A 24,180-nucleotide genomic window follows, 5' to 3' on the forward strand; every position below is an offset into this window, starting at 1 on the left:
ATCGGCTGTCTATTTTAGTAAAGCAATTATGTGGTTGGGTTATTGTATGGCGCACACGGCCGACGTGCCGGGCGCGTGGTCGAGCACCGCGCGGCGCCGCTTGATACCCTCGAGGTACACCTCGCGGTTGAACAGACCCGCTGCTAGCGGGACCCTGGAATTTTGGGAATTATATGGGACCTTGTTGTGATTGGTATAGCAAATAGTAACTACAAGAGATGTGAAATGAAAGAAAAAGCATGTTTTCAAATTGAAATCCGATGGTAATAGACGGCTTCGTACTTATTTTAACGTTTGACAATCCGTTTAGGTAGGTACAGTCAGCAGTAATAGTTGCTAAGCGGGTGAAAATTATCTTGACGCGACTTTATTGTGAAGACAATAAGAGCGCGTTAAGGTAATTTTGAATACCTCGCCCGCTTAGCAACTTCTGCTGCTGACTGTACCACAAAACATAATTACGACGGCGCTCAGGGTCATCTAGCTGCTGTTAGGATCCCAACTTTTTAGACTTTAAACAATTCTACAACTCTTTGCTAGCCACATAAAATACATATAGTCCCTGTACCTACCTTTTACGAATAAATGTGATGAAAGTGTTATTTTGCGGGTAACCGTTCTGACATTGCGTACTTTCATGTCATGTCAGTACCGGGACCAAGCGCGGCCGCAAACAAGCCACAACTTGACTACGTCGAGTTGTATAACTCGCACTTCATTCGTGACTGCACTGGAGCTGTCATTGTGGACCTTATGTCGTAGCAGTAAGGTATAGTTTGTACTCACACGTCGGTGCCGGGGCGTAGCGCGGCCGAGAACAGGCCCCACACCGGCTTATGGTCGCTGGTACATATCGACTGCACAGAGTTGTATAGTTCACACTTCAGCCCTGACTGCACTGGAGCTGTCATTGTGGACCTTATGTCGTAGCAGTAAGGTATAGTTTGTACTCACACGTCGGTGCCGGGGCGGAGCGCGGCCGAGAACAAGCCCCACACCGGCTTATGGTCGCTGGTGCATATCGACTGCACAGAGTTGTATAGTTCACACTTCAGCCCTGACTGGACTGGAGCTGTGATTGTGGACCTTATGTCGTAGCAGTAAGGTATAGTTTGTACTCACACGTCGGTGCCGGGGCGTAGCGCGGCCGAGAACAGGCCCCACACCGGCTTATGGTCGCTGGTACATATCGACTGCACAGAGTTGTATAGTTCACACTTCAGCCCTGACTGCACTGGAGCTGTCATTGTGGACCTTATGTCGTAGCAGTAAGGTATAGTTTGTACTCACACGTCGGTGCCGGGGCGTAGCGCGGCCGAGAACAGGCCCCACACCGGCTTATGGTCGCTGGTACATATCGACTGCACAGAGTTGTATAGTTCACACTTCAGCCCTGACTGGACTGGAGCTGTGATTGTGGACCTTATGTCGTAGCAGTAAGGTATAGTTTGTACTCACACGTCGGTGCCGGGGCGTAGCGCGGCCGAGAACAGGCCCCACACCGGCTTATGGTCGCTGGTACATATCGACTGCACAGAGTTGTATAGTTCACACTTCAGCCCTGACTGCACTGGAGCTGTCATTGTGGACCTTATGTCGTAGCAGTAAGGTATAGTTTGTACTCACACGTCGGTGCCGGGGCGGAGCGCGGCCGAGAACAAGCCCCACACCGGCTTATGGTCGCTGGTACATATCGACTGCACAGAGTTGTATAGTTCACACTTTAGCCCTGACTGCACTGGAGCTGTCATTGTGGACCTTATGTCGTAGCAGTAAGGTATAGTTTGTACTCACACGTCGGTGCCGGGGCGGAGCGCGGCCGAGAACAAGCCCCACACCGGCTTATGGTCGCTGGTGCATATCGACTGCACAGAGTTGTATAGTTCACACTTCAACCCGGACTGGACTGGGACTGCGCTTAGACGACGTAGACCTGAAATCACTGAACCCGTCAATTTAAGGATTAGTAGGGCAAGGAAAGAAAGGGTGGGTGTAGGCAGAAAGTGAAGAGAGTATAGGGAGATAGTGGAAAGACAGATAGAAATATGAAAGAGTGCTAAGGCTGTGAACATGTTTCCCACTGTATAAAAGGGTTTGTACTACGAAGGTTAGTTCTATTAGGCAAAAAGGCTAAGGACTAGGTATGTGTATGCGTGCTGTAAAAATAGAAAAGTTAATAACCGGTAAATATTCACCTGAGAAGGCTGAGGAATTCCCAGTCATAGTCCTGGCCTTGAAGAGTATCCGATCGGTGTATGCCGGGGCGCGCTGCTTACTTGAAGTGTCGAATTGCTGACTGCCCGGATCGTACTGTAAACATTTAGGTATGATTTTAGTCTTAATTTCCCTAGGGCCCCACAGACGCGATATTCAGTCAGTAAAGAAATTCAAAATTCGAATCTTATCTTTAAAATTTCAAGGTTTTGCTGGAAAATTTCAAAGTTCAAACCCTACGAATCAAGGGCCTAAGTATCGTTACGTAATCAATTAAACTATCGTAAAAATGTGTCCGGTCTCACAATGACAGTTTATGCAGATTATTTTAGACACCTGGTCGGCTTACCCTCTTATATTGCCGACTAACCAAGATCCTGCCCTACCTCTGTGGTAAAATCATAGAAATGTAGCTAGGTTAAATAGTGTTCAGATAAAAGTCCTACGCTTATAGGCGTCTATTTAACGAGATTATCGCGTTATCATATAAAACAAATACTGTATATAGAGCCTGTTCGGAAAGTGAAGAGTCGTGGAATGTATTGGGCCCCATACACTCCACGACGCTTCTCTTTCCGCACAGACTCTAACTGTAGAAGTACATAGTTCACCTTGTAGGTGGGTGGGAAGGTGATGGGAGCCTCCCGGAAGTCCCTGAAGGCCGCGCCGTCCTCCAGCACGGCCGTCAGCTGGTCGGCGTGCAGCAGCCCGTGCGGCAGGTGGTGCGGCAGCGGGAACTGAAGCGGAACTAATACTGGATACAACTGTAGAAGTTCACCTTGTAGGTGGGCGGGAAGGTGATGGGCGCCTCCCGGAAGTCAGCGCTGTCCTCCAGCACGGCCGTCAGCTGGTCGGCGTGCAGCAGCCCGTGCGGCAGGTGGTGCGGCAGCGGGAACTGAAGCGGAACTAATACTGGACACAACTGTAGAAGTTCACCTTGTAGGTGGGCGGGAAGGTGATGGGCGCCTCCCGGAAGTCAGCGCTGTCCTCCAGCACGGCCGTCAGCTGGTCGGCGTGCAGCAGCCCGTGCGGCAGGTGGTGCGGCAGCGGGAACTGAAGCGGAACTAATACTGGACACAACTGTAGAAGTTCACCTTGTAGGTGGGCGGGAAGGTGATGGGCGCCTCCCGGAAGTCAGCGCTGTCCTCCAGCACGGCCGTCAGCTGGTCGGCGTGCAGCAGCCCGTGCGGCAGGTGGTGCGGCAGCGGGAACTGAAGCGGAACTAATACTGGACACAACTGTAGAAGTTCACCTTGTAGGTGGGCGGGAAGGTGATGGGAGCCTCCCGGAAGTCAGCGCTGTCCTCCAGCACGGCCGTCAGCTGGTCGGCGTGCAGCAGCCCGTGCGGCAGGTGGTGCGGCAGCGGGAACTGAAGCGGAACTAATACTGGACACAACTGTAGAAGTTCACCTTGTAGGTGGGCGGGAAGGTGATGGGCGCCTCCCGGAAGTCAGCGCTGTCCTCCAGCACGGCCGTCAGCTGGTCGGCGTGCAGCAGCCCGTGCGGCAGGTGGTGCGGCAGCGGGAACTGAAGCGGTGTGGTGTGGGACGTAAAGACAAACACTATCTCTGGAGTATAGGTTTATTCTGATCTATGATACTTATGCTAGGGTATATATATAGGGTACATGTGAGAGAGTGTGCGTGCACACTACACCTCCATTCCAAAGGAAAAAAAAAGATTATAAGTTTAAATATATAATAATCTTTTTTTTTTGTTCATATATTTAGTAAGTGTTAATAAGAGTAAATAGGACACAGTTACACAGTTTTAAAATTTATAACAAAAAAATTATGCAAATAAAAATATTGAATTAAAATCTACGAAATATCAATGTAACCCTTTTATCGTTTAAGGTTATAGATTTGAAAAAAAAAAATTGCAAAAAGAAAAACCTTAGTCGTAAAACAAAGCAGATATAATTAACATATGACAATTGCAAAAAAAAAACAAAGATAATAAACACAATTTCAGCACGCTTCGATGACGAAACGAAATTACAAAGTAGGTACATTACACAGTTATATACTAGTCATAAGAAAAATAAAAACACAAAGATTTATAAAAAAAAAACACAAAATAAAAAAGAAATCACATTATTCAAACATTATCACTATTATAAAAAACAGTTCTTGTCCATTTAGGACACATGTGTCTAATTAGTCAATCCTAGGTAGGTACCTTTACTTTACATTCGGTATTTATCATATTTTAATACATCAATACATCATATTCTCAAATCCATAATTGTTGTTACATACTTGCAAGTAGTTTCTTAATTATTCCGTTTTTAAGACGTCATTATTGTTAAATTTCACTTTATTTATTATATTATTTTAACTCAAAGTGTGCATCCTGTGTGCATCACTTGCGGCAAGGGTACACAACGCATTTATTTTGTGGCCGGCCGACCTTAATACACATTTATTTATTTATTTGCTCAGGATACAAGGAATTTATTTATTACGCGCGCACACCTATTATTTCATTATTTATACACTCAGGCAGTTCTTTTAACACGTCCATACATAAAACCTTCCATGTGTCCAAGGAGTCTCCACGATTGATGCTCGATCGAATCATGGTCAGACGCCAAGGATTCCGTGCCTGCCTTGTATCCTGGCGTACCCTCGCTATACCGTATCGCTCAAGGCCGCCTCTCGGGCCACCGAAGATGCGATAGGCATGTTCTATTTATATATATTTTACTTCATATTTCCCTCTCATACACAAAACATTCAAAAACCAACCGTATAACGCAACACCATGAAAGCTTCAACATGTAAGAATTTCAACAACTCTTAGTTGATCAGGCTAATCGTTCTTTGAAAAACTTATATATATCAGCCTTCCCAAGCACTACTTAAATAAAAACCAATTCCTTCTACACATATCAAACTATACCTCTCAAAACTATTCCATCCTATTTCTTTACATAAACTTCCAATCTCAAACATTTCTAAACCACAAGCCATAAAAATCCAGCTTTAAAACAATCCTAAGCATACCTATACCAACTAATAAAACTTTTCATAAACGATCACAATCCTGTTTTATTTAATACTTTTTTTTACCACCCGATTCATTTATCGTCATTTATCAATATTGTCATTATTTAATTTCACTTTGATCTTAAATCCGTCAAGTCCATATTATATGTCAACTCCAAACACATTAAATTACAAAAAAGAAATTGTCTTAAAATCAAAATAATCCTTAATTAATAAAACATCACTAATCTAGTATAATAATAATATAATATATGGTTAAAAGGAGGTATGGAGGTATATTTTTGCATTAATGTGTTAAGTTTTGTGAGGTATGATATATAAATTACATTGAATTCAAAAGATCTAAAACACTGCAGGAAGACTATGAAATTTGAGATGAAATGACAGACTTCACGTGCCATTCCATATATGGAGTACACGCGCCGCCGTCATGTGGGCTATAGGTATTGGAGAAGGATGAAGTAATTGTGTCATAATACTTAAGCAAATTTGAAAAAAATATGAATGATCACCGGAAAGCAAATTGAGGCAAGGAAAAATAATAATTATAGGAAAAAAAATTAGCACCAAAATACACTTAAGACTGAAAATTAATTATTATTCTCGTTATATAATGACCGCCCTTTTATCCATATTGTGTTTCGTCATCTAGCGGCATTATCATAAATGAAATGTTATCAATAGTTCATACACTTATAAAATAATTAGTTAATGAATGCCTTAAAAATGTACGATTAAAAACTTTAAAAATAGAAGTCACTTCAATTATGTCTGTTTTTCACTTTTTTACTACCACTGTGATACGCTGGATCTCGTGCCTTGGCTTAGGGCACCCGTAGCTGCAGACCACGCCCTTATCCACCGACACGAGCAACGCCCAGCAGCAACCAACATCACAAAAATTACAAGTCTCAATTTTATTTTTAATTTTTATTAAGGTAATTCTTATTTATGTCTCGTTTACAGTCACACCTTATTTTTCTTTAAATTATTTTGTTTACTTCACTGCTCGGGAAATATTCATACGCACTTTATTTTTTCCACTGTTTTTATTACTGTCTATTTACTTAGTCGAACGCGAGGTCGAACTTTTTTTTTTCCGTTAATTTTGTAACAGAGTTCCGTTAAATCACTATAAGTTCGGATCACTACTTATCAACTGTTCCAATAGTCCGATAGGTTTTTTTTTTTTTTAAATTGTTATAACACTTTAATTTATGCACTAGTTTAACTTTCAAAACTGTCCACACTGTGCAGTATCTATAACTGTCAATATGATTGAAATCAAATGTAATGTCCTTGTAAATATTGTTGATTTAATTTGTATTCTTCGTTTTCTTGTTGTTCGTCCTCTGGCTGGCGTGGCGCGCCGCCAGTGCAGCGCAAGGCCGCACTGGCAGGATCGCCATGTGGTGTGGGACGTAAAGACAAACACTATCTCTGGAGTATAGGTTTATTCTGATCTATGATACTTATGCTAGGGTATATATATAGGGTACATGTGAGAGAGTGTGCGTGCACACTACAGCGGAACTAATACTGGACACAACTGTAGAAGTTCACCTTGTAGGTGGGCGGGAAGGTGATGGGCGCCTCCCGGAAGTCAGCGCTGTCCTCCAGCACGGCCGTCAGCTGGTCGGCGTGCAGCAGCCCGTGCGGCAGGTGGTGCGGCAGCGGGAACTGAAGCGGAACTAATACTGGACACAACTGTAGAAGTTCACCTTGTAGGTGGGCGGGAAGGTGATGGGCGCCTCCCGGAAGTCAGCGCTGTCCTCCAGCACGGCCGTCAGCTGGTCGGCGTGCAGCAGCCCGTGCGGCAGGTGGTGCGGCAGCGGGAACTGAAGCGGAACTAATACTGGACACAACTGTAGAAGTTCACCTTGTAGGTGGGCGGGAAGGTGATGGGCGCCTCCCGGAAGTCAGCGCTGTCCTCCAGCACGGCCGTCAGCTGGTCGGCGTGCAACAGCCCGTGCGGCAGGTGGTGCGGCAGCGGGAACTGAAGCGGAACTAATACCAGTATTAGTTCCGCTACAACCAGATACAACTGTATCCAGTATTGTATTGTATCTGTATTGTATCCAGATACAACTGTAGATGTTCACCTTGTAGGTGGGCGGGAAGGTGATGGGAGCCTCCCGGAAGTCCCTGAAGGCGGCGCCGTCCTCCAGCACGGCCGTCAGCTGGTCGGCGTGCAGCAGCCCGTGCGGCAGGTGGTGCGGCAGCGGGAACTGAAGCGGAACTAATACCAGTATTAGTTCCGCTACAACCAGATACAACTGTATCCAGTATTGTATTGTATCTGTATTGTATCCAGATACAACTGTAGATGTTCACCTTGTAGGTGGGCGGGAAGGTGATGGGAGCCTCCCGGAAGTCCCTGAAGGCGGCGCCGTCCTCCAGCACGGCCGTCAGCTGGTCGGCGTGCAGCAGCCCGTGCGGCAGGTGGTGCGGCAGCGGGAACTGAAGCGGAACTAATACCAGTATTAGTTCCGCTACAACCAGATACAACTGTATCCAGTATTGTATTGTATCTGTATTGTATCCAGATACAACTGTAGATGTTCACCTTGTAGGTGGGCGGGAAGGTGATGGGAGCCTCCCGGAAGTCCCTGAAGGCGGCGCCGTCCTCCAGCACGGCCGTCAGCTGGTCGGCGTGCAGCAGCCCGTGCGGCAGGTGGTGCGGCAGCGGGAACTGAAGCGGAACTAATACTGGACACAACTGTAGAAGTTCACCTTGTAGGTGGGCGGGAAGGTGATGGGCGCCTCCCGGAAGTCAGCGCTGTCCTCCAGCACGGCCGTCAGCTGGTCGGCGTGCAGCAGCCCGTGCGGCAGGTGGTGCGGCAGCGGGAACTGAAGCGGAACTAATACTGGACACAACTGTAGAAGTTCACCTTGTAGGTGGGCGGGAAGGTGATGGGCGCCTCCCGGAAGTCAGCGCTGTCCTCCAGCACGGCCGTCAGCTGGTCGGCGTGCAGCAGCCCGTGCGGCAGGTGGTGCGGCAGCGGGAACTGAAGCGGAACTAATACTGGACACAACTGTAGAAGTTCACCTTGTAGGTGGGCGGGAAGGTGATGGGCGCCTCCCGGAAGTCAGCGCTGTCCTCCAGCACGGCCGTCAGCTGGTCGGCGTGCAGCAGCCCGTGCGGCAGGTGGTGCGGCAGCGGGAACTGAAGCGGAACTAATACTGGACACAACTGTAGAAGTTCACCTTGTAGGTGGGCGGGAAGGTGATGGGCGCCTCCCGGAAGTCAGCGCTGTCCTCCAGCACGGCCGTCAGCTGGTCGGCGTGCAGCAGCCCGTGCGGCAGGTGGTGCGGCAGCGGGAACTGAAGCGGAACTAATACCAGTATTAGTTCCGCTACAACCAGATACAACTGTATCCAGTATTGTATTGTATCTGTATTGTATCCAGATACAACTGTAGATGTTCACCTTGTAGGTGGGCGGGAAGGTGATGGGAGCCTCCCGGAAGTCCCTGAAGGCGGCGCCGTCCTCCAGCACGGCCGTCAGCTGGTCGGCGTGCAGCAGCCCGTGCGGCAGGTGGTGCGGCAGCGGGAACTGAAGCGGAACTAATACCAGTATTAGTTCCGCTACAACCAGATACAACTGTATCCAGTATTGTATTGTATCTGTATTGTATCCAGATACAACTGTAGATGTTCACCTTGTAGGTGGGCGGGAAGGTGATGGGAGCCTCCCGGAAGTCCCTGAAGGCGGCGCCGTCCTCCAGCACGGCCGTCAGCTGGTCGGCGTGCAGCAGCCCGTGCGGCAGGTGGTGCGGCAGCGGGAACTGAAGCGGAACTAATACCAGTATTAGTTCCGCTACAACCAGATACAACTGTATCCAGTATTGTATTGTATCTGTATTGTATCCAGATACAACTGTAGATGTTCACCTTGTAGGTGGGCGGGAAGGTGATGGGAGCCTCCCGGAAGTCCCTGAAGGCGGCGCCGTCCTCCAGCACGGCCGTCAGCTGGTCGGCGTGCAGCAGCCCGTGCGGCAGGTGGTGCGGCAGCGGGAACTGAAGCGGAACTAATACCAGTATTAGTTCCGCTACAACCAGATACAACTGTATCCAGTATTGTATTGTATCTGTATTGTATCCAGATACAACTGTAGATGTTCACCTTGTAGGTGGGCGGGAAGGTGATGGGAGCCTCCCGGAAGTCCCTGAAGGCGGCGCCGTCCTCCAGCACGGCCGTCAGCTGGTCGGCGTGCAGCAGCCCGTGCGGCAGGTGGTGCGGCAGCGGGAACTGAAGCGGAACTAATACCAGTATTAGTTCCGCTACAACCAGATACAACTGTATCCAGTATTGTATTGTATCTGTATTGTATCCAGATACAACTGTAGATGTTCACCTTGTAGGTGGGCGGGAAGGTGATGGGAGCCTCCCGGAAGTCCCTGAAGGCGGCGCCGTCCTCCAGCACGGCCGTCAGCTGGTCGGCGTGCAGCAGCCCGTGCGGCAGGTGGTGCGGCAGCGGGAACTGAAGCGAAACAAATTAATATATCGCTGGAAAGGCTCGGGAAAACGCCCGTCATTTTTAAAACATAACCATAAATTAGAACCTATTTATAAGTCGAAAATGTTCGTTCAGTAACTGGGGCATATTTAGGTAATCGTTGACATTGGTATAAGGAAGTCTCTGTTAACGGAACAGGGTTATGTTTTCTGTAGGAATTGTTGTCTGCTGTTTGGGAATTCAATAGGCTACATGACAATTTTTTTTTTATGGTATCAATCGATCGGGTTTGTTTTTAGGATCAAATGTCTATATGGGACCCATTGCATTAAAGTAACACAAAAGTCAGAAATTGTAGTCAAAGTCCGACAGTCGCACTTCACTCGCGAAACGCTCTATACAAAACGGCCAGAGGCCGTGACGTCATCGCCCACGTTGTAGGACAAAACAAGAAAATTGCGTTTTTGTCGGTGAAATATTGCGTTTATGTATATAGTTGCTATACAATATTTTTTTTGGTGAAATGTAAGGAATCGAATGGTACCCTTACTTTTATCGTTTTTGGAAGTTAAAAAAAAAAATTTGCAACTTTCAGGTCCTGTATTTTTGTAATTTTTCAATATTTTATTTTAATATCCACATTATTGTGATAAATTGCTCGTTTGCTATCTATTTTACTAGAATTTGTTATAAAATTCAACATGTGTCAACATCCCTATTTAGATGTGTTGTTTCTGGTTTCAGTTGAAATGATTATTATTTTAAATATTTGTAGGTAACGAGAAATATGGTAAGTGCCCCAATTTGTAGTCAGCGATTAGTCGACAATTAAGTTGGCAATAACGCCGATCGGCCCTGTCTAATTGGGTGTCCGAGCACCGATTAGTCTGCTAGTCAGTCAAATCCATAGTTGGTATATTGTCTACTGTCTAGCCGCTGACGTCAAAACTCGCCAAGACAAATGCAATTTAGATTTATCAAAATAAGATTTAAGTTAGAATTGAATGGGAGACCTTATTATTTGTCTCTGGTATCACTAGTAGATACTACTTACCTCTGTCTGCTCGATCCATCGTAAAACAGCAGCTCTCGGTTCACCCAGCCGAAAATTTAGATCACCGCACCAGAAAACGTAATCAAAGTTATTTGTCACATCTGGAAAATAGCAAGTGGGTTAATCAACTTTTTCTTGCCACGCGTTGCTATGGTTACGGTCTCCTGAGTCACTCTTCTAGGTTTTTCGTACCTATTTAAATGAACCAAACTTGCATTTTATGGTAGTCATATGACCTTTCCATAATGGGACATCTACTGAGCGTGTTAGTAGAACATGGTACAGCAGTTCTTCTAACAAACTATGCTACAATTGTCTCCTCGCTGATGGGACAGAATAACAACAAGAAATAGTTGATTGACCCAAGTATGGTGGTTAGCGTTTTTCAACACAATATTATACGGCGTATAGAACGAATAATATAAGCAAACCATGTCATTAATTAACCTTATAAGTTATAACATATCTATATGCTGATACAAATATACAGTTTCAGTAATTATGATGAATTTTATACAACTACTAGCGACCCGCCCCGGCTTCGCACGGGTTAACAAATTATACATAAACCTTCCTCTCGATCACTCATCTATTTAAAAAAACCGCATCAAAATCCGTTGCGTAGTTTTAAAGATCTAAGCATACATAGGGACAGACAGCGGGAAGCGACTTTGTTTTATATATGTAGTGGCACCATACCTTTACTTTTATGTCTGCACGGTAAATTCTTTGGTAAATCAATAGCCCTAATTATTCTCTTGATATCTGACACTCTCTCCTTGACCTTTTCCTGGTGTGCGGTCAAGTGCGCGGTCACGAACAGAAAGGTCGAGCCGAACAGCGCGAACGATATGGCCACAGCGCCTTTCGTTCGGAAGGCGGTACCCGGCCTTACGGACAGGCTAGCGTCCTCTGGTAGCGAGCAGAACCATATTAGATCTCTTCTTATGAATACTGTTAAGTGGATTGTTCCTGTGAAAAGAAGATCAATTTAATGAATTTCATCATGTCAATGAATGAAACTTCCAAACCACTGTTTTCTGCACAGAAAATTTTTAGAAAATCAAATAACGTTTGGCGGCTGGCATAAGGGAATGGCCGGTAGGCTTTAGTTGTGGTTGACTAAAAGTTTTATAACGGTCGAGAAATAAAATTAAAAATCCATGTATTAATCGGCTATAAAGAGTGAAACACTACCTACTCAATTTCATATATTATGATGATTCAATAGAATCAGATCAGACCAAAGTTTGGCAGCGATTTCGATAGCATATACTGTGCAAGTGTTAAGTAAAGGTCATCATTTCAAAGAAGTTTGACGTTTAAAATAACACTTGCGCAGTTTGGGCTATCAAAATCGCTACCAACTTAGCTTAGTCTGACTAGAAAATTTATTTTTCCACGATACATATTTCTTACGGTTCGGGTTCGGTTCGGTTAGGTTTTAAATTTGGAATAATCTAATCAGACATGCTATTCGAATATACGTAAATCGCATTAACTGAGCGTTCTTAATGAATCGATCTTGCTTTAATTAAGTTGATTAATTATGTTCGTTGTAACGCGCTAAAGAGACCGGTAATTAAAACGGATAACGTGAAAATTCCTCTAGTACGAGTACAGAGCCAAGGCTACTTGATATTGCTAATACCTATATAAGAAGAAGAAACCTGATTATGTATACAATATAGCTTGATACTATTTGCGAATAATATGTTATCCTATACGTCTTATAACACTGTGTCTTATATTAGCACATTGCTGGAGAAACTTGCATTTATCTACCTTATGTTAAGGGGACAAAGTTAACTTTACTTTAAAGTCATTTGTATGTCTATTGTTTGATGTGACGTGACATTAGGCATCTCATTGTTGCCAAAAAGAGACCAAGAATACCCCTCTCTTTCGGCTTCCATACGTCCGTACTAACGTACTAAGGTAACAGCGATACTCTTATAACTAACCATTGATGGACCTTATATATTCGCAATAAGGTTTAAAATATGACAGTTATAAGCGTGCACAATCACAATCGTAATTATAATTAATGTGTTTATGATGCGATCAAGTGTGATAATTGTTTTTTCATTTAGATTAGATACATCCTGAGTTTGTAAATATGTACAAACAGGTTTGTATATGTTTACTTCAACAACACAAAGGTTTGTTATTAAAGCTTAGAGATTTCTTCAAATTGTGTCCTTATGAGACAATAAAATGACTAAAAAAACGTTTCCATCATGTTTAAAGTGTCTTACCTAAATAATAAGAATGAAGAAGTAAATGTGACGGTCCTAGGACTTCTTGAATGGTTATTTCCCACTCTGTCCGCTCCGAATATGACTCCTGAGTGCCGATGGCGAATATGTCTGGGACATGTTTCACTTGGTTCGGGAAAATAAAATCGGCTAGCTCTCTGAAATTATAAAATGTCGCTTAACATTTCTGAATTATTTTATTTCTAACTATGATATTGATCACTGCAGCCAATAAAGATGTTTGAAAATACACCTTTGAATTGTTATTTCCTTTCAAGAACTAAGTGAATATTATGAAATTACTACACTGTTTCGTGAAGATACAAAAGTCTAGTGAAAAGATAATAATTCCGAATATTAGTAGCTACCTATTATTAATACTGCGCTTTCACTAGACTAATTTAAATATTTGACGAAATCTCATAAACATACTTGGGTGGAGCTTGGCCATTCATATTCCATGTTCCCACAAAGATTTTCACCTCCCTTTCTGGAAAGACGTGTTCCAACTCAGCAGCACCCAGAAGGGAGTGGGATGCTAGCCGCCCATACAAATAATTCCTGAAAAACATCATGTAATGAAATAAGAAATAGTAATATAGTGTACCGCCTCGGTGGAGAGTGACTAGCGGCGCGTTCAACGACCAGCGTCGAGCGTCCTAGAGCGACTAGTGTGTATTGAGGTCACTCGCATATGCTTGCAATTTTTTTTAAATAGACGCCGCGCCGAACGCCCGGCTGATCGCCACGGTCGAGTGTCCTTTGCAAATTTCTATTAGTTTATAGTCAGAATCCAAACTCAACAAAACAATAATATACATACGAATTTGAAGCCTACATATTTGACTATGAATTTTAAAGTACTTTAGGATCTTTGAACATTGTTTTTAATAGACAATTATTACGACAATAATAAAATCCATGCTACTAATAAATAGTATAACAGAACTATAAAAAACATTGTATGTTAGCACACAGAATAAGACACATTCTGTCAAACGGTATCATCTTGGGTCGTCCCATTACTTTTTCGTCAAGTTCTTAAATTAGACCTATTCTGCTTTCGTCACGCATTCTACATTGAAAGCCACTGACGAATGTAGAATGGGTGACGAAAGCAGAATAGGACTAATTTAAGAACTTGACGAAAAACGAATGGGACGACCCAAGATGATACCTGTCAAACAACTTTGTCAGTAGAAAAAGGCGCGATTATATTTTTCTATGGGACAATAACCCTTAGCGCCAATTTTTTATATTTTGCCGCTTTTTTCTACTGACGGAAATGGCTTGTCAGACATAGAAACAACCTATAGATGGTCAAGCAAACCTTGTCAGTAGAAAAAGGCGAGAAATTCAAATTTTGTATGGGACGATATCTCTTCGCGCCTACATTTTTCAAATTTGCCGCCTTTTTCTACTGACAAGATTTGCTTGACCATCTATATATACAGATTATAAAAAGCATTACAAAACCATAAAGCACATAAAGCCAGCATGAAGAATAAGCATTGACACAACCTCTCCCTCGCCTCCTGAGTGGGAATGAGCCGAAGCACCTGAGCAGCGAGCAGAGAGTTGCGAACCAAGCTGTCTGTGCTACCCACACGGGAATGAGATCTGGTTATTGTTGACTTTGTCCTGTATGGAAAGTTATGATGTAAGTATCTATACAGCGCACAACACATACTTTTACCAGTTATTAGTGTACATTTATTGTAAGTAAGCATCAATAAAAAAAATTTGAAACCTGACAAAAACACTGCCCACTAAATTTCAAATCAGACTTAATAAATATAATTCTAAATTAACCAAGGAAATGTACACCTTGATTTAGGTCTGCATTATTATCTGCATAATTATTACAAGAGAGAGGTGAAAAAAGCTGTGAATACAAGAAAACTACCTTAGGAATGAATGATTTTTTAACACATTCACTGCACCAATTAAGAAATTCATAATTAACCATACTTTGAATCAGTTCTTTCGACGCGGTGCCACGGTGAGCATGTTAAATGAACCTTTTAATTGCATTAAACCTCTGTCCTTTAGGGGGCTACTTCATTATTGATTTGTCAGAATGAATTTTTTTTATCAAATAATTCAAATTGATTAATTTTATTGTATTGTTTCCTGGCATCCTGCCACTGTAAGGTTTTAAAGTTTATGGCGTCTTATCTATTAGGTACAGTAACAATTAATAATTTTTAACTTACTTTCTTTTCCGATCTAAAGAACTGCTTCTTTTATCACTTTCAGGAGATGATGTGTGAAACAGTGGTTTGGTGTCATTAGATATTAAATGATCAGCTGATAATCTCTTGACAAACAGTTTACTCTTTGGTTTTATACCTTCAAAGGACCCTGAATGTTCAAAGTACTTTCGAGGATCGTCATTCTTTGGAAACTTAACGGTAACTTTAGGTATTTCGTCAGACTTAGTGTGTGAGACTGAGTTTTCACTGTTGCTAGTGACTGGGCTGCATGGTCTGGAATTGGCGACGGGTTTTGACTGTGCATCTACTAGACTCTTCGGCCGAGATCTTCTGAAGAACGTTTTACAGCACTGAGGATTGGTATCGTCGTCCTTGTGAGAGTGATCACTGCCCTGGCTTGTGTTGTTGCTAAACGGCTCCGATGCATTCTTGTGGTTATCAATAGACTCCAGGCTCGTATGAACTTGTAACTGACTATGAGCAAGGAATGGGTCGGCCGGGGAAATCGGACGAGACGTCGACTGAGAAAACTCATCATTGGAATCTGTATCGACATAGCAGCCAACTTTGGGTGACTTTTTAACGAACAACCGTTTCCGTAACGACAACTTCTGTTTGGTTTTGGTAGGTGAAGTGGTCATATTGTGTTATATGCCACCAGCTCTATTAATTTATGTTACTAATTACATTTTATAGAATTTTATATAAAATATAGACAACATAACCTACATCACTTTGAATGACATTTTGCGCTACGGAATCTGTCAAAATCTCGTGATACGTTCCGAAGTCTGCACATGCTTGTCGAGTCTATTTATAACATAAATATTCGTATAATCAACTGCACAGCAAGTTATACACAATGTGATTAATTTTATGTTTATTTTCCTAAAGTTTTGATGTGCACAACATAACTTTTCCATAACAACAGTTATGAATCATAATAGTTGTTATGGAAACCGTAACGTAGGCAGCATCATCACAAAAAAAAAGGTGCATGTTAAGCCCCCTCCAGACTATGTGCGTGAATCGCGGGCGAAGCCGCGAACGCGAGTGTGGAGGGGATTTTACGTAGTATAAAGTGGAGTCCAGACGAGACAATTTTTCGCCAATATGATGAAATTGTCCGATCAAATCAGGACGTGCGACGTGCGGACGCAAACGCCAATTTGCTCGCCGAATTCGACTGTCGATTATGACCGATATTACCGATAAAATGGGGTGCGTACGCAAGAATACCAATTTGTGACGCTAGTATTTTCGTTTTGGAGCGTTCTTTTTAACTTAGATGGCTCAAATATATCTTAAATTCGTGATTAAATTGCAGATTGGCGCCAATTTATTTTCTGATCAAATCGGTCGATTTGATTGTCCCGTCTGGACTCCGCTTTTTGCAACATGTGTACCAAATGTGTACCTACTATTCTACCATTTCTATCTAAACGACACCTTCCTTATACTGTGCTCCTACTCTATCAACCTAGGTACTTCGGGATCTTCAAAAATGTAGAAGATTCTATACGAAAAAAAAACTTAGTCTGGAGGTCTGGATAAAAATTGAAAACTTTTTACTTGTTTACTAAATTATTAAATATAAACGGTAATCGCAGCCAGAACGAATAACAATAAGGAACTAATCTGAATAGCTGAAGCTCCGCCCCCAGTTCCAGGAACGAGTAGGTTGTCTCCCACATATTCTGGCGTCGGTGACAGGCTACCTCCTACCACAGACTGGATTCCGTCACCTATTGAAAACAAATAAATAGTTATTTGTACAACAAGAGATCAAAGTTTGATATTTCTTCGAGTGCTTATTTTGAGTCCCGTGCAAGCGAAAGATTCTATATTAGATTCACGAGCGTAGCGAGTGAATCAAATTTAGAATCTTGAGCGTAGTAAGGGACTCAAAAGCGCACGAGATGTAAATAACTTTGATCTCGTGTAGTTCACAAAACTTTTCACCTCAGCAGTGAGAACATATTAGAGAACCCGAAAAATGTATTCCTTCTTCATCACTTACCTCTATTCACTTCTGTTTTCTTAAGATATACCAACAATTAAGTTTTCACCTCAGCAGCTCGAACAAGGGTACTTTGCTACTTAAATACAGTGAGCAAAATGCGATTTTGCTCACTGTTTTTAAGTAGCAAAGTACCCTTGTTCGAGCTGCTGAGGTGAAAAAGTAATTAAGTATTCAGCCGGTCAAACTAGTTTGTCAGTAGAAAACGGCGTAAAATTCAAATTTTCTATGGGACCATAACCCTACGCAACTAATTTTTTTTTAAATTTGCCGCTCTTTTCTACTGACGGCAATGGCTTGACAGACTTTACTCGCCCATTGGAGTAGCGATGTGACGAGTCTACTTTTTTTTCAATTCGAATCATTCGAATTGATTCGGCCGCTGATTCGAATTCAAAATCGAGTTGACTCGACTCGACGATTCGCGTGGTTCGCGACAAGGTCACAGGCACAGGCGCGGAGCGAGTTGAGACGGCGAGTTACGCGGCAGTTGTTGTAAAAAGAACCTTTAGGGCACGAAATTAAGGTTTATTTTTGAATGACCATACTAGCAGTGAACTCGAGTTGGGATACTTGGGATGGCGAATCAAGCGGCAGTTGTTGTAAAAGGAACCTTCGGGTCATGGAATTAAGGTTTATTTTTGAATGGTCATAGTACCAACTCGAGTTGAGACGGCGAATCGAGCGGCAGTTGTTGTAAAAAGAGCCTTCGGGGTACGGTTTTAAGGTTTATTTTTGAATGGCCTTAGTAGCAGTGTGATAGCGTTGACTCTGCTCGGCGAGTTGGCGAATTAGTGATTCATTCGTCGAGTTAGCTAGTGGTCGAGTTGATTCGAATTGCCAATAGTCTTGATTCGAATTAACTCATCTGTAAGCTGATTCGACTTATTCGAATCAGATAACTCGACTCGCCCATCGCTACATTGGAGCGCTTTAAAGTCCAGAGTGTCCAGACCTTTTACTTACTTATGGCACGATATTTCGAATGCAATGGAAGCGGTACATCGACAAACGCCAATCGAATAGAAAAAAATGTACCGGGATGACAGATGCTACGGAAAGTCACATGACTATTTCCAAACATTATAAAACTTTCGATTGGCGTTATCTATCAACGATTGTCATCTTGGCTATGCCCCCAGGTATTGCAGTAGCGAATACTATTAATTAATTAATGGGGATTATAAGATTTATAAGATTACGTATTTATTGCAATAATTACCTATATTGCAAAGGTCGTTAGTGCAAGCTCGATAATAAGTGCGGAATGTGGAGTCGGTAATGTCGTGGTTGAGGTAATCAGGGGTTTCCTCGCAGCCTCTGATGAAACTCGCGATCTCTCCTATAGGATCCTGGAAAAATGTAATAGGGTAAGTCAGTGAACTTAAAAACTCCTACAATATTTTATAGTTAATCTCTAAATAGACCGACTAGCGCGTACATCTAATAGCGCGACATCGAGTATGGACTTGCGCGAGAACGCAACTCATTGTAGCTGGTCAGGAAGCTCACATGTTTCTGTTTTTAAAATGCAAGTAAGGGGAGGAGGTGAGGATTAGATGTACTTAACATGATAGAGTGGTGGTCTACTTTAAATCAGCATCATATAGGTAATATGATCTTTTAAACATGATATTAAATTTCGAATTTTGGAGCAAAGTAATCACATTTTACGGTACCTACGTGACTGATAAAAATGGTAGAAAATTTTATGTATACTAACCATAGGATTTGTCACTAAATTAGCGACTCAACTTCACTGTTAGAGTCTGTGCGGAAAGAGAAGAGTCGTGGAATGTAATGGGGCCCAATACATTCCACGACTTTTCTCTTTCCGAAGTCCGAACAGACAGAGTATATCTTTTAATGTATGATTTACGGAAACGCCTAGAACAAAAGAATAGCAACCACCCTCTTACCATGAACTCCTGCCGCATGATGGTACAGTACGAGTAGGGGCAGTCGACGGTGCGCGTGTCGTCGGTCACCTCCGCGCACGACCGGTCGGTGTCCACGGACGAGAACGAGCATGCGTAGCATCTTAGCTCACCTGCAGAAAACATGGCAGATTATACAGCACCGAAGAGACGTGCGTGATTTTCAACGGACAAGTGCGAGTCGGACTCGCCCACCGAGGGTTCCGTAACCTAAAAAGGAAAAAACGAAACCCTTATAGGATCACTCGTGCGTCTGTCTGTCCGACCATTCCCCCCTTCCCCCTTTAGCTCCGAAACTACTGGGTATTTATTACCTAATATAGGTGACAGGAAAACCTATTAGAAATGTGCAGTCAAGCGTGAGTCGGACTTAATGGAACCCTTGGAACGCGAGTCCGACTCACACTTGGCCGGTTTTTTTAGTATTTGTTGTTATAGCGGCAACAGAAATACATCTGTGAAAATTTAAACTGTCTAGCTATCACGGTTTATGAGATACAGCCTGATGACAGAGACAGACGGACAGTGGAGTCTTAGTAATAGGGTCCCGTTTTTACCCTTTAGGTAAGTACGGAACCCTAATAAATGACGTACAAAAAAAACAGCGCTGCGGTTTTATTGGCCGGGGCTACGTAAGTAGGTATTATAGGTACCTACTAGGTGGGTGTACTACTAATAGTAAATGCTAGTATTAGTCAGATTAAATTAAATACAATAAGGTCAATGTGGCGAAGAGCGTCTATCAGGTAAGACCACCTACAAGCTTCTTCGTCGTCGCTTGTAAGTTGTAACTCTTGCATTTGTAAGTAGTTCATACACTACTCTGTATAGAAATTACGTACTTTGTACTTATTCAAATACGAGTCTTGTTGCCCCATGATGGTCTTCCCAACCAAAAATTTGAATATGCCGATCTTCGCCACATTGACCTTATTAAATAAAAAGTACCTACCAGCTACTAAAATGAAATGTAATGCTTTTAGCATAGCTGTTTTATTTGATTATTTCTATTATAATAAGTAAGTATATTTATGTACGTATGGCATAACATAAAAAAATTCAAATCATTAAAGCTCGACTTACCCATGGATTTTCCCACCAGCGCACAAAGCACTAACAAAATAACACTTGTATTCATTGTATTTCTTAAACAATTACTTAATCGATACTGAATGCATGTTATTTCCCGCTATCTTTGTTATCAATATCGTAAATGATAATCAAAATCAAAATGCGGACTTATATCAGTCAGTGATAATTGGCTATTTTAGCCGGAAGTAAATACCTATCCATTAGGTACCTATAATATATAATTAGTTTTTATCTAGTCAGCCCATGCAGCGAAGGAGAGCGGCGAGCGGCACTTTGCTAATACTGACCTTAACTGTGATATAAAAATGATATTAAAGTGAAACCGTCCATTTTTGCCCTTCCAAATAAAACACCTAAAACATCAAAAGCAGAATAGGATTGTGTAAACCGTAATCAGACTAAGACTTAACCCCTTACCTCCATCATCGCTATTCTGTGCGTTAGTTACGTTACGTGTCGTCAGAAAATTCACCACTGTCTCCCATCGTAACGTCATTGGGTCACGGCAATTTGTAACGGGATTATTACATAAATGCGACTCCAAGTGTGCGATGCACGATTGTGCGACATATTTTTTTAACCACACTGCAATTCTGCGAAGTGATATTGTGCGACATATCACTATTCGATCAAACTATAGTCCGGCAGTATTTTTGATCGAAGTTAAATTGTGCGACATATTACGGCTCGACAATACTTCTATAGCACGAAAGTATTTATGGGTCTACGGGTATTTATTTTTAGCATGGTTTCAGTACACTGTTTCTTCTCAAACACATTTCCTTCACAATTGAACTAGACGGAGCCCCGTTTCGCGGGGCTCCTATTTCTGGGCGCTTTGCCCTTCGGGCATCTGAAGCTACCTAACGAACCTAACCTACCTATTGATTTAGTATGACCTCCGTGAAAACATTACACTTGGGGGAAATATAGGTAGGTAGGTATTGTATAGGTTAGGTTCGTTAGGTAGCTTCAGATGCCCGAAGGGCAAACCGCCCAGAAATACTAATTAAGTTGTGAAGGAAATGTTTTTGAAAAAGAAACACTTAGTGCGGTGGGACTGTGGTAAAAATAAATAAAAAATAAAGTGCGACCACGGTTAAAACGCGAATATTTCGCACAAACGATGATTCGCTCAAACGGCACATCGTATAGTCGTGCATCGCCTAATAATGTTTCGCACGAGCAATAGTTCCCACAAATGACATGTCGTACAATCGTACATCGCCTAATCATACGTCGCACTAACAATACTTCGCACAAGCGTGTGTCGCACTCCCGTAGTAAACCCATTTGTAACAACGGCGAAAAGTTTGCAAGCTGCACATTTGACGTTTCTTTCTTACTGCACTGCTATTATGACGTCACAAAAATGGTGGCTGCCTTTTTCAATTCTTCTTTGAATATATAGGTAGCGATATATTATTTTGAGGAAATAAAAATACCAGTTGGCTATCGAAGATATACGAACTTATACGAAGATATACGAATTTGCTTTTTAGAAGCAAAAACGCTGCAGTTATTCATGATTTAAAATTATCTGACCATACTGCCCAAACTGTTGCCATACCTGCCTCAAATAAGAAAGTATTAGAATCATGGAATATTTGGAAACGTGACATGAACAAAAACAATTGTAAAAAATTTAGAGATTGCATTAGTAAATTATCTTTTAGCGATACATTTAGGGCAAATAATGCTGACGAAGCATTCATGGAATTCCATGAACTTATTACCCTCTTTTTTGAATTATGCTTCCCACTAGTCAAAATTAAAATACATAACACGAGAAAGACAAAATGGCTAACAACTGGGATTAAGATTTCTGCAAAAGCTAAACGAGATAGGTATCAAAGATACATACATTTCCCCAATGAGAATCACAAACAAAACTATAAAACATACGCAAGCCTATTAAAAAAATGCATAGTAACTTCTCACAAAATATCAAATGCAAAATATGTTGAAAGATGTAAAAATATTGTCAAAGGTACCTGGAATGTAATTAAAGAAAATACTAGTAACAAGGATTTACAAAACAAATGCATTGAATCAGTACTGGTCAATAACAATTTAATTTCATCACCTGACAAAATCGCTACTGCATTTAACAATAAGTTTATCGATGAAATTAATAATGATAGCAGACAGGGAACTAAATATACAAATAATGTTTTAAAATCTAGTTTATATCTAAAACCAACAGATCCATCTGAAGTCTATAGAGTTATTAAAAATTTACGGAACACTAATTCAGTAGGCTACGATAGCATTCCTACTTGCCTCATAAAAGAAAATGCTGACCTGCTGGTATACCCGCTAAACCATATCATTAATTTATCAATTAGAGATGGATGTTTTCCTCATAAACTTAAAGTGACAATTGTGAAACCAATTCTTAAAAAAGGTAAACCTTCAGATATGGATAATTATAGACCGATCGCCCTTATTCCTGTATTTTCGAAAATAATTGAAAAAATTGTTTACCATAGATTAGTTGAATTCATTAATAAATATAATATACTTACCAATACACAATTTGGCTTTCGAGCAAACAAAACTACGGCTTTAGCTGTATACGAGCTTGTTAAAATTGTCAGTCAATGTAGAGATGACAGGACTCCTGTATCTGCTATATTTATGGATATGTCCAAAGCCTTTGATCGAGTGTGTCACAAAAGGCTTCTGGATAAATTATATGCCTGTGGGATACGAGGAAATTGCTATTCATGGTTAAAGTCATATCTCCAAAACCGATACCAGTGTACTGAAATTCAAGCACATTGCCAAATAAATAATACATTCAACAGCTACAGGTCTGAATATAAAAAAGTAATGTATGGAGTACCACAAGGCAGCATTCTTGGTCCGTTACTGTTTTTGATTTATATCAATGACCTACCGGTTATAACAAAACATAAAATACTACTTTTTGCTGATGATTGTTCCATAATTATTCGTAGTGATGAGACTGAAAACTATGAGACAGAAATCAATAATGTGTTTCATGATGTTAATGTTTGGATGGAAACTAATAACCTTCAAGTAAATTTACAAAAAACTAAGCTAATGGAGTTTTACTCGCCACAGGGCAAACAAGTCCAACCAAAGATTAGTTATAAGGGTTGTGAGCTAGAAAACGTTAACCAAATTAAATTTCTAGGCATAATAATTGATACTTATAGTAACTGGCACCACCATACAGAGCATATTTTAAACAAATTAGCCAAATTCATATACCCTCTACGTAGACTAAAAAATATATCATCAGAACAAACAGCCTTACTTGCCTTCCACTCATATATAATGTCAAATCTGCGTTACGGACTAATAATGTGGGGAAACAGCAGCAATAAAGATAGAATCTTTACATTACAAAAAAAATGCATTCGTTCCGTTTACGGTATCAATCAAATGGAATCATGTAGATCATATTTCATCAATAACAGGATACTTACTTTCCCATCACTTTATATATATGAAATCTGCATATTTGTAAAAAATAATCCAGATTTGTTTCCTGTAAAAAAATCTAGTACTCAACCAATCCGAACCAAATACATGTACGATATAATACGCGCTAACCCTAAATCGGCACTATTTTCAAAAAGCGTTATATGTATGAGTATAAAGATATTTAATAAACTTCCCACAGACCTTAAAAAATTCGCATCATTACCCTTCAAAAAAAGATTGTTTGATTGGCTAATCAAACATTGCTTTTATAGCATAAATGACTTTTTACAAAGTTAGCTAGTTATTAAGTACCTACAATTTAATGATATGTCTATCTATGTAACTGTTAATGTTAAAAGTAGTTCTAAGACAACTTACTAAATATTGTACGCCTTTGTAAGGCAGGATATGGAGAACATGAAAAATTTGTACCACCTTTGTAAACCCATAACCATACAATAA

General features: G+C 41.5%; 2 protein-coding genes across 2 annotated transcripts; both read right to left on the bottom strand.

The window, feature by feature from the left end:
* LOC134651082 (inositol polyphosphate 5-phosphatase E) lies at positions 1-16,052 on the bottom strand. The gene is made up of 10 exons (XM_063506069.1): positions 15,214-16,052; positions 14,519-14,638; positions 13,430-13,558; positions 12,998-13,155; positions 11,439-11,711; positions 10,740-10,840; positions 9,584-9,709; positions 2,196-2,310; positions 1,795-1,933; positions 1-154 (listed from the first exon to the last, which is right to left on the bottom strand). The coding sequence occupies exons 1-10, from the start codon at positions 15,852-15,854 to the stop codon at positions 40-42; spliced, it is 1,917 nt and encodes a 638-aa protein (XP_063362139.1). The 5' UTR covers positions 15,855-16,052; the 3' UTR covers positions 1-39.
* A 748-nt stretch (positions 16,053-16,800) lies between these two features.
* LOC134651080 (uncharacterized) lies at positions 16,801-20,386 on the bottom strand. The gene is made up of 4 exons (XM_063506067.1): positions 20,254-20,386; positions 19,153-19,283; positions 18,456-18,585; positions 16,801-16,958 (listed from the first exon to the last, which is right to left on the bottom strand). The coding sequence occupies exons 1-4, from the start codon at positions 20,306-20,308 to the stop codon at positions 16,801-16,803; spliced, it is 474 nt and encodes a 157-aa protein (XP_063362137.1). The 5' UTR covers positions 20,309-20,386.
* Between the last annotated feature and the right edge of the window lie 3,794 nt (positions 20,387-24,180).

Source organism: Cydia amplana, chromosome 9 (genome assembly GCF_948474715.1).
Source record: "Cydia amplana chromosome 9, ilCydAmpl1.1, whole genome shotgun sequence".
Lineage (NCBI taxonomy): Eukaryota > Metazoa > Arthropoda > Insecta > Lepidoptera > Tortricidae > Cydia > Cydia amplana.

What these genes read in the sequence shown, in the direction of transcription:
- LOC134651082 (XM_063506069.1), bottom strand. Translation starts at nt 15,854, where the DNA reads ATGACCACTTCACCTACCAAAACCAAACAGAAGTTGTCGTTACGGAAA. An exon ending in TCTTCATTCTTATTATTTAG is followed by an intron (nt 11,712 to 12,997) that starts GTAAGACACTTT and finishes TTCTTTTCACAG; the next exon opens with GAACAATCCACTTAACAGTA. An exon ending in CTCCGCCCCGGCACCGACGT is followed by an intron (nt 155 to 1,794) that starts GTGAGTACAAAC and finishes CCAAAATTCCAG; the next exon opens with GGTCCCGCTAGCAGCGGGTC.
- LOC134651080 (XM_063506067.1), bottom strand. Translation starts at nt 20,308, where the DNA reads ATGAATACAAGTGTTATTTTGTTAGTGCTTTGTGCGCTGGTGGGAAAA. An exon ending in GCTGGTGGGAAAATCCATGG is followed by an intron (nt 19,284 to 20,253) that starts GTAAGTCGAGCT and finishes TGTTTTCTGCAG; the next exon opens with GTGAGCTAAGATGCTACGCA. An exon ending in TAACGACCTTTGCAATATAG is followed by an intron (nt 16,959 to 18,455) that starts GTAATTATTGCA and finishes TGTTTTCAATAG; the next exon opens with GTGACGGAATCCAGTCTGTG.